The sequence below is a fragment of the Osmerus mordax genome, chromosome 4, assembly GCF_038355195.1.
Source record: "Osmerus mordax isolate fOsmMor3 chromosome 4, fOsmMor3.pri, whole genome shotgun sequence".
NCBI classification, from domain to species: domain Eukaryota; kingdom Metazoa; phylum Chordata; class Actinopteri; order Osmeriformes; family Osmeridae; genus Osmerus; species Osmerus mordax.
Window position 1 is genome coordinate 18415657 of NC_090053.1, and position 17259 is coordinate 18432915.

Below are 17259 nucleotides of genomic sequence, written 5' to 3' on the forward strand. Positions count from 1 at the left end.
CTTGGCAACTCCAGTTGTTGGCTGTTTTCGCCTTTGGTCTATATATGTACATATATCCACACAGATAGACAAGCTAAAGAGGTACTTTTATGGAGACAGACAGTGATGGTTCTATCAGTGCCAGAGCTCTTAAGATGTACTAATCAGTGACTCCGGAGAGACTAGTGCAGATTACCTTTTTTGTTTTATCTTAGTCTCTCCATCTTTGTTTCTGTCAGTCTCTCTCCCACCCTGTCTGTAGCTTCTTGCTCTCTATATTCAATTGCTACTTCTTTTCTGTTTCCTTGGTTTCACTCTGCCCCTTCTCTCTTTTTCACATCTGTCTCTCACACTTGCAAACATTAACACACGCATACCTGCTCAAAGTGGAAGCAGATATGGGCTGAATACATGAGATTACAAGAGTGGGTGTGCTTTTTGTGTCTCATCAGGTGAGTCAGGATTATTGGTATGCATGTATCTGGAATGTTCTGTAACTTCCTCCCAGCACCATACAAAAGTCTCTCCCTCTTTCTATTCTCAATAACTGATAAAGAAAGCAAACCCAACAGTAACTACTGCTCCGAGTCAACATGAGCAACGAACCCTTAACAAACATTGGCAAGCGAGAGAAATATTTATATATATTTAAGTCTAAGATACTAAATTAGTATATAATTAGACTTTGAATGACTAATACTGAATTACTTTGAATTATTAATAACTATCTGTATGGTTTGAATTCCTGAATGAGTTTTTAATTTGAAAAGTATTCAGACTATATCAGGGCCTACGGTTGTTGAAATAGAAGATCAATAAACAACAACAGTGAAGGTAGGAGTGGGGGGGGGGGGGGGTGGACATTGGTCTATTCTAGCAGCCCACACAACAGTTGGAGGCAGACTAGTACACAAGGTTGTATTTACTGTATGGGCCTAACACAGAAAGTCCAGACTGTTTGGCAGGAACAACAATTTCAAAAGCATGTCACACTTTTGCCAAAATGCTTAACCTTTCCTTCTTTTCAAATTTTAGGTCAAGAAACATTGAACTTAATACTTAAATCCATTATTCAAGGCATTTTATGATGAAGACATCTTTTGTCCACATCTACAAGGTTTTGTAAGGCCCATATTCCCACATGCCAAGCCCATATTCCATCACACAACTCTTCTCAAAGTTCATTCAATATAGCTCTGGAAATGATGTAAATGAGTGTGTAAAGTAAACTTCCATACTAACTCCTGAATTGTGCCATGTTATATCATCCTTGCTCTTTGGTTTTGTAAAGACTAGCATGAACTGCTTGTTGGCACATATCTCGCTTCAAACAACACATCTGGCTGGAACAAGTAAAGAAAACAATATTTTTTCTCAGCTTTGCACAAGAGACATGTTCAATTGGTTCATCTAACAAAGTTGTGCATTCTGTTGCTATCCTACCAAATGAATCGCTGTCTTATATTTCACAAGAGGGGGCATGCCTAGATTATCACAACACTACTCTAAATGCCAAGAAGCATAAGCTGCCCATTAGAATGGCACATGTACACTCTGGTTTCAAAATGGTCATGTAATATCACACACAAAATATGAATTGAAATATTCAAGTGATCAGTACAACGAAAGTGAAGAATGTGAAAAAAAACTAAATAATTCCCAGTCAGGCCACTACAATCTCTGCTATCTGTTCTGAACTACATTTCAACACAGACCCTATCATGCGGGCAGTGCAAACCAGATACTGTCTTGAGGTGTGGAAACATACAGTCTGAAGAGCCTAGCTTCATGAAGAGTTTGATGTTTGTCCAAGAATACAATCTAGCTCTCAGTGATACTCTGGGTGGAGTTGAACAATGTCACAAAAAACTTCACACAAAAGATTTTACTCCATTCTTCCGGAATAATCTCAACACTGTCTCTTTAACATCTTTACTGTTTAACTGAGTCTATTGAGTTATTTTACTGATTATTATCCAAAACAGGGACATTGTAATGTGTCTCTGAGGTGACTAACATGGTGCTCTCTATGAGTCACATGAGAGGCTATTTAAAGGAAGTGAAAGGTATTCTAAAGGGGCTTTCGTCCTAAAGGTAATGAGTAGCTCCTGTATCAACACAATGGCAGCAGAGTCAGCACAGGGCATTCAACTTCAAGGAAGATCACAGTGCTTTAAGCCCCTCTTTTGATCTCCAAGCATGCCTCACCTGGCATTAGTGTCTTTCTTTGGGATCAGTCTTCCACTCCTTGGCAGATCTTACTAATGTTATTTGGAACTGTATGGAGCTATGCCCCATAGAAAATCTGTACCTTTTGTTCTGGCAAATACAAAATATCTGGGAGAGGTGGCTAACTTTTTTTTACCTCAAATTAAGTCAGTCTTACTATTTATGCAACAGACAGGCTTAGTTAGACTAGTCTAACCTGACAATTTAAGACAGTCTAAGGCTAATACTGGACCTGATGTTAGTTTCCTCCAGGATCACAATGACTCGTATTGAGAGACTTGTTGCTCTTGTTGGTTAGTTGTAACGGTTTCAAATTCTTGTACTCGCTGTGAAATATTTTACTGTTGATTATTTTTTTCTACAGGTACACTCTTGCACTCTTGTGGGGAGTTTCATGTTGTTCAATTGTACCTTGTTTAACTGCATGCTCTTATGGTTCTTCCCTGTTGCACTTATTTGGTTTTCCACAGTGTATGCTTCATGTTTTGGCTGCTCGCAATGTTTGGGGCTATCTCGTTGTTATGATCAGTGACCTATGCTCTTTTGTAAAGCTCTCTCTTGGAAGTCGCTTTGGATAAAAGCGTCTGCTAAATGCATAAATGTAAATGTAATGTAAATGTAATACTAGCCTTAAACTAAGTTTATGCAACTGGCCCCTGAACTAATTCAATGCTGATACTTGATGCAGCAAACAATTACTGTTGTTGTATTTGTATCTCTGATAATTTTGTAAGGATGAGTACACATCGTTTCTGGAGCTTATTGTTTTTATAATTATTTAAGCTGCACCCAAAGCCCATTACCTTGACGTTGTAGATACAATTTTCTACAACCTGTCTATTCTCCATTCATAAATATACTGTATCTGGAGTCACCTCCAGACAGACTTTGCTCACTGCTTCTATGCAGAGTGAAATATGTACGAAATATATACTTTCTTTGGCAAACAATGGACCCTGACAGTTTTCTTTCACATACTGTCAATGTGAAATACAGTAGCTATGTTTGTTTGCACTGTTTGTTAGGTCAAACCTATATTATGTTGCATTGTTTGCGATGTCTCCAAATTATTTGTACCAAATCTACAATGCATCTCAAAGATCTGGAATCATACCCCAGAGATGTTTAATATGTGACTGGGAGAACTGCTATTCACATTGTCAAGGAAACATTCAAGAAAAAATAATAGATTCAGATGACAAGGTACGCCTTTGCTGAGTAGTTTGAGTGATATTGGCAGACTGGATTGACCAACCAAACTCCTTTGCCTGTCTTGTATTCTCCTTCTTGGGAAAGACACAATCATGATAACATTTACAAAAAAGCAGCCCCATCACGAGATGTTTACGAGGGATTACTACGATTATCTTTCTCATAGGGTCTATAATTGCTGTGGGCATAGATTAGCATAATTTTTTTGCTGTTTTCTGTTATGCTAATGCTAGGTGTGACACTGAGACTGTTTTGGTCTGTTCCCAAGGACAAGGATATGATGTAAGGTTGGCATGCCATCTTGTGGCCCTCCTTGGAATACACTTCACAAACAAGAAAAGTAATTTGATGGATTCAATAATGATTTGGGAACTTTGAGACAGTATATGATATCCAATAATGAACACATGTTTGTGACATACACTGTCACAACCCCTGGATATCAAAATGTATGTAGGTTCGAGGCTATTACCACAAATAATTATTGTATTAAAGTTGTTATTGGCTTTGGGGAGTTTATCTTTGATTGATATTATTGGTCCAACATTTTGAGGAAAATATTGACATAACCTTTTCAACTGGAGCATTGAGATTAAGAGCCAGAGGGTCATGATTTTGATTTAGACACTGATTCAGATTCTGAAGAGGAAAAAGTTTATGGTGAATTATTAATTTTAAAAATCTTATCTTAAATGTTTAAACGTTTGCAGCAATTAATTGTGACATGTTTTTTAGTCCAAAGATATAATTGTGATATGTTTTTAGTCCAAGGATATAATTGTGACATGTTTTTAGTCCAAGGCTGTAAGATAAGGTAAGGTAACAAGGAGTTCTCAGAGTCTGTGTTTCTAGAATGTTCATTCAAATTGAACAGGGAACATAAGAAGCATCTTAAATACACTGTAATAAACAATACAATATCATTTCAAATTCGATTACACTTTGATATAATTGTAGACTGTATATATCTTCCATACGTGACTGTACTGTACACAAGGGCGTCAAATATTTTCAAGTTGTCAAACGTTTTAAAAGTGTATCCCATAGCAGAATGTTAAAGGTCTTGTTGAGAGACCAAATAAATTCAATACATTAAAGAAGAATGGTTTGGGAATCCTTGTAGTGATCGGATAGTGACAATCTTACCATGTGATGACGTCACTCTTGGTTTGACAAACGGTGGTGCCGGAAGAAAAATGGCGGATCACGATGAGCAGTTATCCGATGAGGAGAAGGTAAGCTTCTCTATTTATTCACATTTTAATGTGTTAAGCTGAATTTTTTAATGTCAGTTTTTCAAAAAGGTCTATTTTTATGCCTGTTGTTATCTATCCCGCCTTTGGGGTGTAGAAACAGGCTGCTTGCTAACAGTAACATTGCTAGCTAGTCGTCTATTATTTTTAGCTCAGTCGCTGCCCAACTTCCGCTCATTTGCAAATCTCAAACGGAGACTCCTTGTACGGTCCTAACTTAAAATAGGTTCTGTGCATCTTTTAAGCAAGCTAATTACTTTATATAGTTGTATAAAGACCTTTTAGCTGACGCCAAGCTATACGATATGCAGTAATGTTTATGCATGTTTGGCTTGTAGCGACGTGTCAACAGACAGTGTGTGGGGAAGTAGGCTGTGTGTTGGTAGCATGACTTTGTAGCTCTAGTGATATTTAGTGCACTTTTCGTTAATGTGTACAATATTTCAGTTATTGCAATGACCTAGTGTAGAATAACATTATTCACTACTTGGCTAACATAGTGCTAGACAGCTATGTAAATATTTTTATCTAATTACAGGGGTAGCAGCTAAGGTTAGCAGGAATACATTGGCTTCTTTGGCTTGAACACTACTAGCGCGAGCTCCCTATTTGTAGTTTAACTCGAGGCTGTGTTTGGCTGTAATTAATCTATTCCTTAGCAAGAATGGTAGCCAATCAACCATTCGTACAGTTGGTTAGCTAGAGTTTTTCAGTAAACAACCTATGGTTGTCTTAACCTGTATTGTTGAACTGTACCTTGATGTAGAAAATGAATTACAATGTTTACACCATACGCAGCGAATGGGTGTGGCTCTTTCCATCACAGACATTATCTGATAGATTTTAACTAGAAACTATTTACGTGAAAAACTCGGGAGCATTGTGTATATGCTGCACCATCGTGTTATAGCCAGCTAGTAACATGTTGTAGTCAGCCGTCCAAACTTTCTTGATCACGCTTCACCATAACTGATCATTTAGATTGCCAGCTTCCTTGTTTAATAGATGAAACCATCGTTAATGTCCTCATAGCCTGTACATGATTAAACCGAGAGAGGAGTCGAATGCACCAAACCATGTAATGTCAAAGCTAGACATGTCATAAGAAACTAGATTTACAAAATGTCTTTGTGTTTACCATAAAATACTATAGGCCCTATTTCTCTTGTAATTAACGCTTTTTTACATATAGTATATGGTTGTATGGAGAAGTTAAATGCTTCTTGCAGTTTCAGTGTATAAAATGTGCCACAGCCTAGACTTAATTTGACAGAGGACAACATATCACGCAGACTGTTGTATTAGGAACTGAGTGTCTACTCCAACAATTTATCAACTTGTAAATCCTGGGAACCAGACAAATCTGCCAGCTTATGTTTTAGTTGCTCCTGAAGATGGGTCTGGCCACCCTCCCATCCTACAGATTCCCCTCTGACCAGAATCTGGTTGAGCCAATCGCAGCCGTTTATTTGATATTTCATAATGAGTTCAATATGATGACTGTACAAAGGGCCGTGTTGATGTGCTGAAAATGAACAGAGAGGTTCCAGATCTATACTCACCCCAGGCTAACATCTACAGGCCTCACACAAGCGTAGCTGGTTTTGTGGTTGGAAGTGAAGAATTAGAGGCCTTAAGAATGCTAATCTTGTCTGTACGTGTCTAACCCTCTGCAACACTAGAGAAAACGGACCCAGTGTTATGCTTTTTATTTGAAACAATTGCACAACAGGCCTCCAGTCAGTATGGCTTCAAGAGTCTTAGTGTTTTAGTGTTTTACTTTGCTTATCTTACTGCATTGGCTCATGCCCCATCCCCCTATTGTGGTCTGTATAGGTACAACACTTAGGGTAGTAGAATTTGACAACCTCAGAATCATTGTGCACCAAGACTTAATTCCTTCTCTGACAGTCATCCCTGGTTTCAAAGCCCCATTTTGAACAGGAGTTCCAAATTGAAGTTGGCTTTGGCAGTCATCCCTCAATGCAGGTCATTCATTTAGCCCACAGCACCCTCAATCATATCGGACTCTTCAGGGTTCAGTTAAGGCGGCCGCCTAAGCAACACACGCTTGCCGCCTTAACTACGTCGTTGTCAAAAAAAAAAAAAAGTTTTAGTATTAGTCTATCGCACCAACTAGCCCCCCCCCCCACACACACACACACACATTTTCTGCGGCAAACCCTGCTCTTTCTGCACGTATTCATACTTCATTGTTCCATATTTGTCTCGCGGCCAGATTGGATGAACCCCCCCTCAGAGACGAGTGCAGTGCAGTCTCCTGCCAAAAATGCCAGGAGGTTAGATGACTACCCGTTAAGGATCTGGGTGTGCTGATAAAGAGGTGTAGGTTATGGGATTAGGAACGATGCCTGTAAAGAAGTGAGCCGTCTAGAACGAGGAGAGCCCCTGAGAGGCTTGGTGTTGGGGGCTCATGGGATACATGGCAGAAAGAGATACTAGCTGCTGGTGTCTCTCAAGGACTGGACTCCCACAGGGGGGCCTGTTTGTCTGGGAAGAGCACAGTCTTTTCTTATCGTGCATAGTTGTGAAATGTACACATTTCAGTTAGGGTTTTGTTTTCTACCCCTAAGTCACTCATAAAACTGAAAATGGTTTTATCCCAGGGACAACAATGCAGTAAAATTGAAAAGGAAAAGATCTAGGGTGACACTTTGCTGTCCCTCTTTTCTAAGGCAGCTGTTAGATGGGCAGCGGTCTGGGCATTTGATACTGTCACGCCACGTACGGTGTGTTTGCATAGGTTCTGCGTCGTTTGCCACAGAGTAGGCATCGCAAGCTATGGGTGTGTCGGGAGGAAGAGCCGCATTTTGGAGCAGTGCTGCTCCTCCTCTCAAAGGGCCTCATTTTGGAGCAGTGCTGCTCCTCCTCTCAAAGGGCCTCATTTTACATTTACATTTAGTCATTTAGCAGACGCTCTTATCCAGAGCGACTTACAGTAAGTACAGGGACATTCTCCCCGAGGCAAGTAGGGTGAAGTGCCTTGCCCAAGGACACAACGTCATTTTGCACAGCCGGGAATCGAACTGGCAACCTTCAGATTACTAGCCCGCTTCCCTAACCGCTCAGCCACCTGACTCCTTTTGGAGCAGTGCTGCTCTTCCTCTCAAAGGGCCTCATTTTGGAGCAGTGCTGCTCCTCCTCTCAAAGGGCCTCATTTTGGAGCAGTGCTGCTCCTCCTCTCAAAGGGCCTCTTCATCCGCCATTTCTTACACAACTATGTAAACTTCCAACTATACAAAAGGATTAGCCTAAATACTGAACATGCAAACAAACAATTATTCTGCAAAACATTTCACAATATTTTTAATTCTGCTCCTCCAGTGATTTAAAAAACTTTAGCAAATAGGCTACGTGGTCCCGGTACATTGCCACTATTTAAAGTTGTCATTTTCTCTGGTCAAAGGCTAAATCCCTAAAAATTAGTTTTTGTCATTTTCAATGCAAAATATGCATCTGGCCATAGAAATGCCATCCTTATAATGAAGTAGTTTTTCTGCCTGTTGGGTTTTAATAAAGTACGTGAGGCACTTTATTAAGACTCCTCTGGCTTCCTGGCAGAACATCTGTGTGTGACAGCCAGGACACAATTCAGGGCTTGTTTCACACATGGTGAAGTCCGTTGTTAGATAAGGAACGACACACATTGTTAATGCTGGGTCATTTACAGCTTTTAGTGAATTGAAACTGACTTAACTGGATCTGGAACATGACTGAAGGGAAACTCACCAATTTCAGTAAGTTGTTTTCAAATCAAATGCCAGGCCTTTGATGTTTTCAAGAATAAATAATAGTTTTCAACACCTTTAGTTTACAGTAACCAAGGCAATGATGATGATGGACAGTGTGATAACTAAACACTGGACCCTTCTGGGAAACATGCCTTTCTTTCCCTTCTTGCTCCTGTACTTAATGATATAGGCCACATGCATGAGAAACAATTTTGTTTTTGCATTGCACATGATTGCACATGATTTTGGCCAATCACTCGTTGGGACTTGTGGGCTGCAAAGCAAACAGCTGATTGGATGCCATTCTACCTTCAGTATTTAATAATGTAGTGTAGCCAGAATGAGGATTGCGTTGTACGTACATATCCATTCACCCTTCCAATCTAATGACATAGACCTGGACACTGGACTTGATCAATGTAAAATCTGGTCTCTGTTTTATAGCACGAGGATCTTGAGAAAAAACCTAAACACTAGGGTAGGCCTATAGCTGATTTGGTTATATAAGTCATATATCATAAGTCACAAACAATGATTTTATATAGCAACATCAGATGCAATATAATTTCTGGTTGTGGTTATTGTTTTCTAATGGGTCTTCGTCTTATATCCATGCATGCTTAGTCTTGGTGACTATGGTCTCGGCTGAAGACCTGGGTTTAAATTAAGGTCACCAGGGCAAGTGCATTTACAGTTACATTACAGTTACAGTTACAGTGCATTTACAGTTATACAATATTCACTTAAAGTTGATATGGTTCTGAATAAAAAATAAAAATTGCAATAGCCTAACCGCATGGCAATTTATTTGATAGATTTGTAGATGATGTTAGTGCAATATGTAAGATAAGTGTAATTTCTAAACAATACAGTACATCAAGTACACAGTTCTTGTCCCCTTAAAGGGGGTGTTATGCCAAAAAGATGAAAGCTGTGTGGATTGTAAAAAATGGAATATGCCTTTCCATATGGTCTTTTTGCAAATAAATAGGCTTACTCCTATAACCTAACTAAATACATTTTGGTAGCCTATAATGCAAATGGACTGAAGATAATCTAGTAACACTCTGACCTTATTTACTATCTAACTATCCTACCTGTCTGAAGTTGGAGGCCAATTTGGCTAGACACACATTACGCTAATCACACACACACACATGCAATATCAAGCCTGTGAAGCCCCTGGAGGGCCTGGCCCAGCCACTGCTCAGTGGAAAACAGTACGAGAGATGGGGTGCAGGGACTACGCTAAACTACTCAGCGCATTTTTATACCCCTATATGGTTATGGGCCACTTGGGGAAGGGAGACGTTGCAGTCATCAGTTGCATGCGACCTGGAAACAGGAAGTGTTGTGGTACAGCAACAGTAGAGAAGTGGAAGGGAGACACAGTCCCGTTCAGACGCAAAGTGAAACTGTACAGAAAAGAACCCTTGCATTCTGGGTTTATGATTTACAAGCCTCAAGCTTACTCTTAGCTGTGTTAGGAGCAGTACAAGGGAAATGCTGTGTTTATGACTTTCATAGCTAACTTCTTTAGAAAGGCTGCTTCTAGGTTGCTGGTAAAATGCCAGCTTTAGCGACTGGGACTTTCCGTTGTCTTGCTTACAACTGTAGTTAGCAAACACTGGCGCTTCCACATATAGGCCATGTGGTAGAATTCTTACTTAAGATGTAGTTCCCTGTCGCTCTGTGCTTGATCTGAAAACAGTTTATGTAAAACATTTGCCTGGAGCTGTTTTGTACTGTATGTGACCTGACCCTGACAGTTACCACATGCCCTTAATTTGGAGCTGTTGAATGTGACACAGTATGGTGCTAGGACGACTGTGTTTTATCCTACCTAACAGGGCTGCTGTCTAAAAGTGTGTTTCCTGTTCATTAATGCAGGTACGCATAGCAGCCAATTTCGTCATCCATGCTCCACCGGGAGAGTTCAATGAAGTTTTCAATGGTGAGTGTTTGTGTTTACCTATGGCCATTTGCAAGTGTCTCACATGGTTGCTTCCAAAACTTTGGACGCCCACCTGTCTTGCAACTCTGTGACATTTCCCATAATGCAACGCCTCACTAAAGCCCTATGTTTTGTCACTTCTGATTGTGTTGCACAGATGCTGCTACTTTGTGATGTCAAGCCATGCACTTCAGCGCCTCAAGTCTTTGTCTTGGTGTCTGCACTGGCTCTGCTCTTAGGTTATTTTTACACCAAACTTGTTGAACCCATTTGAATCAAACCCTGAAGCAGTTTTCCCTTTTAGTTTGATTTCTTTGGTGTCGTGAGAACACACCAAACAACCGCACCGTAGTTACATTTGTTTGAAAGGTGGGGTTTCTTCTAAATGAACCCTGTAGCTGTTCATGTGGACCCCAACACAACACCCAAATTACAGGACGTGACCTCAAATGCTCTTTTTTTGTGGATTGAATACACTAATTATCAACACAAATATTGTGATATTGTAAAAAGAGTAACTAGTTAGCCTGAGTAGTACTTAGTAGCAGCAAAGCGTTATTATTCTTTTGCACTAGGTCTGTCTCATGACAGACCATCTTGTTTTGGAGTATTGTGTTGACAAACTGCAGCTGTGACAGGTGTTCACAGTCAGTCGTGTCATCAAATGCAGTTTGGTATCACAAAAGCAGTCAGTTAGTTTGACTAGACATCGTTCAATAATTTCCAGCGTACTGGCCTCTCAGTACGCTGTTCACTCCAATGAGCAAAAACCACATGGCCACATGCTGTTTGTTGTAATATTGGGTGAACTGAAGTGGACACACAATATTGGACCAAAATGTAGTTGCAAAAAACAGAATGAGAGTTACAGAATAAGAAGGCAGAGTTGTAGGTGAGACCAACTTCAGTCCGGTGTTTGGTGGTCCCCATGTGCCGCACTGGGTTCACCCTAGCCACGATGCAGAGAACTAAAAGCCAAAACCACAAACCCTCTTGTGATGTCAGTTCAAATGGTGACATGTTTTTTTTGTAAGCAGTTGACAGCCAGTTAGGTGTGTGTGTGAGTGTGTGAGTGTGTGAGTGTGTGAGTGTGTGAGTGAGAGAGTGAGAGAGTGAGAGAGTGAGAGAGTGAGAGAGTGAGAGAGTGAGAGAGTGAGAGAGTGAGAGAGAGAGAGATCATAGGAGACTGCAGGTGCCATCCTAATGCCCCAATGGCTGCATTGCATACAGTATTGTTAATCTCCCCCCCTGTTGTGATTAGCGCTGCTGCCGTCTTCTGTTTCTTATCATGCCCAGCGCAGCCCCTGTCTCCCCATGCATCCTGCACTGCGGTGACAGCCTGTCCCCTTTCATCTCTCTCGGATTTCATGCCTTTTATTGACTGTTTTAACATGCTGTCTGTTTCAGTCCTCCAGTCAAACATGAACTGTCGAAAGACGAGAGAAATAGAGACACAGAGACACAGGACAAAGAGAAAGAGACTGATGCACACACACCAACTCTCTCTTCCTCTCTATCTGTCCATGTCACCTTATGCCTTGATTACTCTGCATGCCTGTATTGTTGTCTATATATACATTTTCTTATGATTGAACAAATTCCTATGGCTCAATGGATAAGTGTGCGTACCACGTAGGCTAAAATCTCACTGCAGCTGCCTGGGTTTGGATTCCGGCCCACACCCTTTGCTGCTTGTCATCTCCTCTCTTTCTCCCCTACATTTCTTGTCTCTCTATACGGTCACGTCACTATATAAAAATAATTAAAGCATAATTGCCCCCCCCCCAAAATACACAAAAAATACACAAAATAAAAATTAACGTATTCCCCACACAGATGTGCGATTGCTGCTCAACAATGACAATCTTCTCAGGGAAGGGGCTGCGCAGTAAGTCAACACTGTCTCAATGACCCTTGTAATCTCTAATTATTCACTTCTCATATGCTGCTACATATAAATGTAGAGATGTGCCACTCTTATTGCAATGTTTTTGCTCATCATATGTTAATATCATTAACCTATTAATTCTTGTGTTATATATGTTTTTCTTAGTGCATTTGCACAGTACAACGTGGACCAGTTTACCCCGGTGAAAGTTGAGGGAAGTGAAGAGCAGGTGGGTCACTCTAGAAGTTTCCAGGCAAAACCAGAATGGGCAGGGGGTTATCTCCAAACATATGAAGTGGTTCCCTCTCCTCATGGCTTCCCTAATCAGATTCCTGAAGGTGAATTTTAGACAATGGACCTGCAGTCCTGTCTCCTAAACTAGTTCAGATACAACATATTTGAAGTGACACTTGAGATTAGAACACTTTTCACAGTAATAATCCTTTCCAAAAACATCGTCAAAATCAAACATCTGACATGTCAAATTGTAAAAAAAGGGATTTACAAAACAACCACATTCAATTATTATTATTTTTTTTTTAAAGCATCTCTGCTATAATCGTATAATAACTAAGCTTCATATTGCACCAGTAGACTGTGAAGAGAGGAGTTGAGTATGGATGCTAATGATCCTCTCGGCCAAGCTCATGATTCTTCTGGAGAAAATGGAGAACTTTAGGATTAAACATGTCAGGAGTCATGAGATAGAAGGGTAACTCCATCAAATGAATCCAATCCTGTGTTTTCTAGTCCTCAAACCCTCTTCAGGGTTTCAGTAGTGGACTGGGAGAAATGTCTGTCATGAGTTGAATGTCATATTGAGATTTGTTAAAGCTTAAGTTATGCAAGCAACTTGTATATCTCGTCCCTTTAAGAATGATTAATCTAAGGAAAGAACAACAAACTGAAGCACATACAGAGCATTTATAATAGATTTTAAGCGATTGAGAGGATTTTAATATGCTTTGTGGTTAACATCTTCTCTCTATACCCTTTTTCTTTTCTTCGCTCTTCACCTCTCAACCCTCAATCACCTGTTCCAAGGTCTTAATCACAGAGCATGGAGATCTTGGAAATGGCAGGGTCCTGGACCCCAAGAAAAAGATCTCCTTCAAGTTTGATCACCTGCGCAAGGAGGCCAGTGACCCACGGCCCCATGACGTAGACAGCGCTATGGAGGGCTGGAGGAACGCTGTGGACACTGCTGTCAGGGCCTACGTCAAGGAGCATTACCAAAATGGTGTCTGCACTGTACGTACCAGAAACACTGCTTTCTGTTCCAACTGTGCATAAGCCTGACTCATTGTATTTTAACATTCAGCTAATTACAGCTGTGTGTACCAGACAGGTGACTTTCTGTCTCACTGTCAAGTTATAACTTTACGATGACCATAAATTATTATATTGCATAGACATACAGACATCATTAATTAAGGTATTCTTATAATACTATCCTGCTAAGTGTGACAACATTTGGAAGTATATTTGGTTGATGGGTGCCATGTTTCTGTCCTTAGATTTACGGAAAAACCATTGATGGACATCAAACTATCATTGTGTGTATTGAGTGCCATCAGTTTCAACCAAAAAACTTCTGGTATGTGAGATAGGCTTATGGTTTTATTCATCATCCAGCTCTCTTGTGGGCTACGTAAATATTCTATGTTTCTTTTCTGACTCAAAGCCTGACTCAAAGCCTCTGACCTCCTTTTAGAATTTAAAATAAAATTCTGAAACGTTCCTAACAAAAACAAAACAATGTCAGGCTACCATAGCTCAGGCATCCAAGCCATCCAATGTTATTTGGCTTTGTGCTTCATTATTCTTTTATTCTATTATTCTTACTTGCTTGAGGATCTGTAAGTCAGAGTAAGATAATTGGATACAGACTACACCTCCTTTGCGGGTAGGTTTTGAAGAGGGTAGGTTTTAAGCTAAAGGTGGTCATGAGGTATTTCTTAATAAAACGTAGTATTGGTTTATTTCATTAACATTATGATTAATGTTATCCAGGCAATGCTTTAGGTGCTCCGAGTTGTATCCCAATTACAAAGTGATATTTGTCTTGTTGATGGAAAATGGTACAATCTTACTCTTGTTTTGTCTGTCTTGTTTCAAAGGAACGGACGCTGGAGGTCAGAGTGGAAATTCACCATCACCCCCTCCACAACTCAAGTGGCCGGAATCATGAAAATCCAGGTGTGTTGGTGTATCAACCACTTCGTATGTATACTGTGCTATAAAGAAAATATTGCTCCTTGTTGGATTTTGTTCATTGGTGCACATTTTAAGGTCCAAGTAACATTTATCCAGTTCAAGTTCAATAATTTAAATTGTGCTTAAACTGTTACAGAAACAAGCTGTTAAGTCTTAACCTAAAGCCACAGTGGTATTCAACTTTTATACGTTGCACCTAGTGCAACCTAAAGTCAATTCACTTTTGACAAGAGCTGTACTCAAAATGCACTCTTTGTAAACTTATGGTCAAAGTTACACATGTCCCATCAAAAACAATATAACTAAATTGGCCGCACTGGGTAAATTGTGTGGCACTGTGTTTGTGCATGTGATATAAAGACCATGTTTCTCTGGCTTGACAGGTTCATTACTATGAAGATGGCAACGTTCAGCTGGTGAGCCACAAAGAAGTTCAAGAGTCCATGTCGATTTCCGTAAGTATACAGTAAAAAGAAAATGACTTACTGGGCTTTGAAATATTGATTTTATATAAAAGGTGTGCTTGCATGTTAGATCCTTTGTAGAAAGATGTATCTAGGGTCCAGTTAAGTGAATAGCCCAAGGAAATAGTAAAATGAATAAGACACACCCTTCCAGGCACAGAAATATAAACATGGTACCCACGGTCTTGGAAAGCCTGTGATTCTGGTGGTGGAAAATTAAATACATATTTTTTTAATGGGAAAAATCATGAAATGTACTAAATCAAAATAGGTGTACACTCTGTGAGGTACACTTGTTTGGATGCCAGCTGTGTAACGCCATATTTTATGCACAACTTTAGAATGCACTTGCAGAACAGTTATATATTTGTGGTTATAGAAATTGGGTTAGTCATCAAAATCTACAGATCAAAAGGTGTGGGAACCCTATGTACCTTACATAATTCCTTACATTTTGACTTGACAAATGAAACCTTGAAAATTGAAAGATTAGCTCATGATGGATTGTTTTATTTATCCTCAACTCTGAGCATGTCTTCTCTTCACTATCAGAACGAAGCTACAACAGCAAAAGAGTTCATCAAGATTATGGAGGCTGCGGAGAACGACTACCAGGTCTGTTACATTTTATGTACCATATTTGAGCTTACATGTGGAAGAATATCTTCATACCATCTACCAAAAATGTAAACACGTTTCTTAAAGACATTTAACATCATTTGGGAGACACTTGGCTTAAGTTGATAAATTTAGTCATTTAGCAGACGCTCTTATCCAGAGCGACTTGCAGTAGGTACAGGGACATTCCACCGAGGCAAGTAGGGTGAAGTGCCTTGCCCAAGGACACAACATCATTGCACGGCCAGGAATCGAACCGGTAACCTTCTGATTACTAGCCCGATTCCCTAACCGCTCAGCCACCTGACTCCCATACAATGGACTCATTTAAATTCCTGTTAACACTGCCTGAATAGTCATTTGGAATCACTACAAAGAGTTAAGTCTATGTTGTCCCTACAGTTGCTGTTGTACAAGCTGTTGCATCAAGCATGATTGGACTAAACTTAACAATTTTTCAGATTTATAATGTATTTTTGTGTTCATTTATGTATTTTCTCCTCAGACTGCCATCAATGAAAATTACCAGACCATGTCGGATACTACCTTCAAAGCCTTACGACGCCAGCTTCCCGTGACCCGTACCAAGATTGACTGGAATAAGATTCTGAGTTACAAGATCGGCAAGGAGATGCAGAACGCTTAAAATAAGAGAATAATAACTCAACAATATTGCATGACTGGATTATTGTTTTGTCTTTGTTCAAATTACAAAAAAAATGGGGAAAAGGAGTGTTTGGTCCACAAATTTCACAAACTCTGTAAAATGCCTACCCTTATTAATGTTTTTATACAGACTCTGATAAAATACCTGTATAATATATTATAATGATATGCCCATTATTTTGGAGAATAAAATGATGAAGAAATGATAGTACATAAGGAGAGAGGGCAGATTTTCATATGCAAAGCACCCTGATAAAGTTTTTCATAAGTGCAATATTTATAGTTGTGGTGAGACCACAACTGGTCTTTGACCTCTGAAAAAAGCCAATCCAATTGCAATAGCAAAATAAATGTTGCAGGGACTCTACACAGAGTATTTCGGCTAAACAGATTATCCATCAAGATTACTGTCCCGTACTATATATATTCCTATAATATTGGTCCTCCCTCACTGTTACCCCAGTATATTGCAATAGCTCAAGCTGTCCTGGGAAACTTGCAAATTAGCTTGAGACTGTTTAGCTCTTACCTAAGGAGTAAAATACATTGACATCTTAATTAACAAGTATTTAATTACTGCGTAGTGTGCAAAATGTTCGATTTACAATAAAATAAAAAGTAACACACTTCCTCGGTGCTTATTTTTTATTAAAACAAGACCTGACTGTATTAAAACATGGCACATTGTAATGTATAGTTGTATTAAAAACCTGTTTGTCAATTTGGTGATTTATTTACTTAAGATAAATTGTAATTCAGTCAAATTATGCTGCATTAAATTACACATTTTCTATTTACCGACTCACTCATATTTTCCCAAAATAGAGCACATTTCCTAAGACTGCTAAGGACTGTTTATAAAAACATTACATTAAATATTAGCCTCACTTTCTTTTTTTACACGAAGAACCTAGTTTACTCTTTTTCCAGGATTTTGTTTTATCTGGATGAAGAATAGTAGGCTCCTGAAAATTTAACTTTCTTGGCGTTTTAGTAAAAACGGAAATTTATTGTAGAAAATGTTAAC

The 17259-nt window shown here is 39.5% G+C and overlaps 1 protein-coding gene across 1 annotated transcript; it reads left to right on the forward strand.

Moving 5' to 3' along the window:
• The first annotated feature begins 4596 nt into the window (after positions 1–4596).
• On the forward strand, positions 4597–17027 carry LOC136942243 (F-actin-capping protein subunit alpha-2). Its single transcript, XM_067235091.1, has 10 exons — positions 4597–4655; positions 10316–10379; positions 12216–12267; positions 12433–12496; positions 13312–13518; positions 13785–13864; positions 14388–14466; positions 14868–14939; positions 15501–15563; positions 16072–17027. The coding sequence occupies exons 1-10, from the start codon at positions 4617–4619 to the stop codon at positions 16210–16212; spliced, it is 861 nt and encodes a 286-aa protein (XP_067091192.1). The 5' UTR covers positions 4597–4616; the 3' UTR covers positions 16213–17027.
• Positions 17028–17259: the final 232 nt, after the last annotated feature.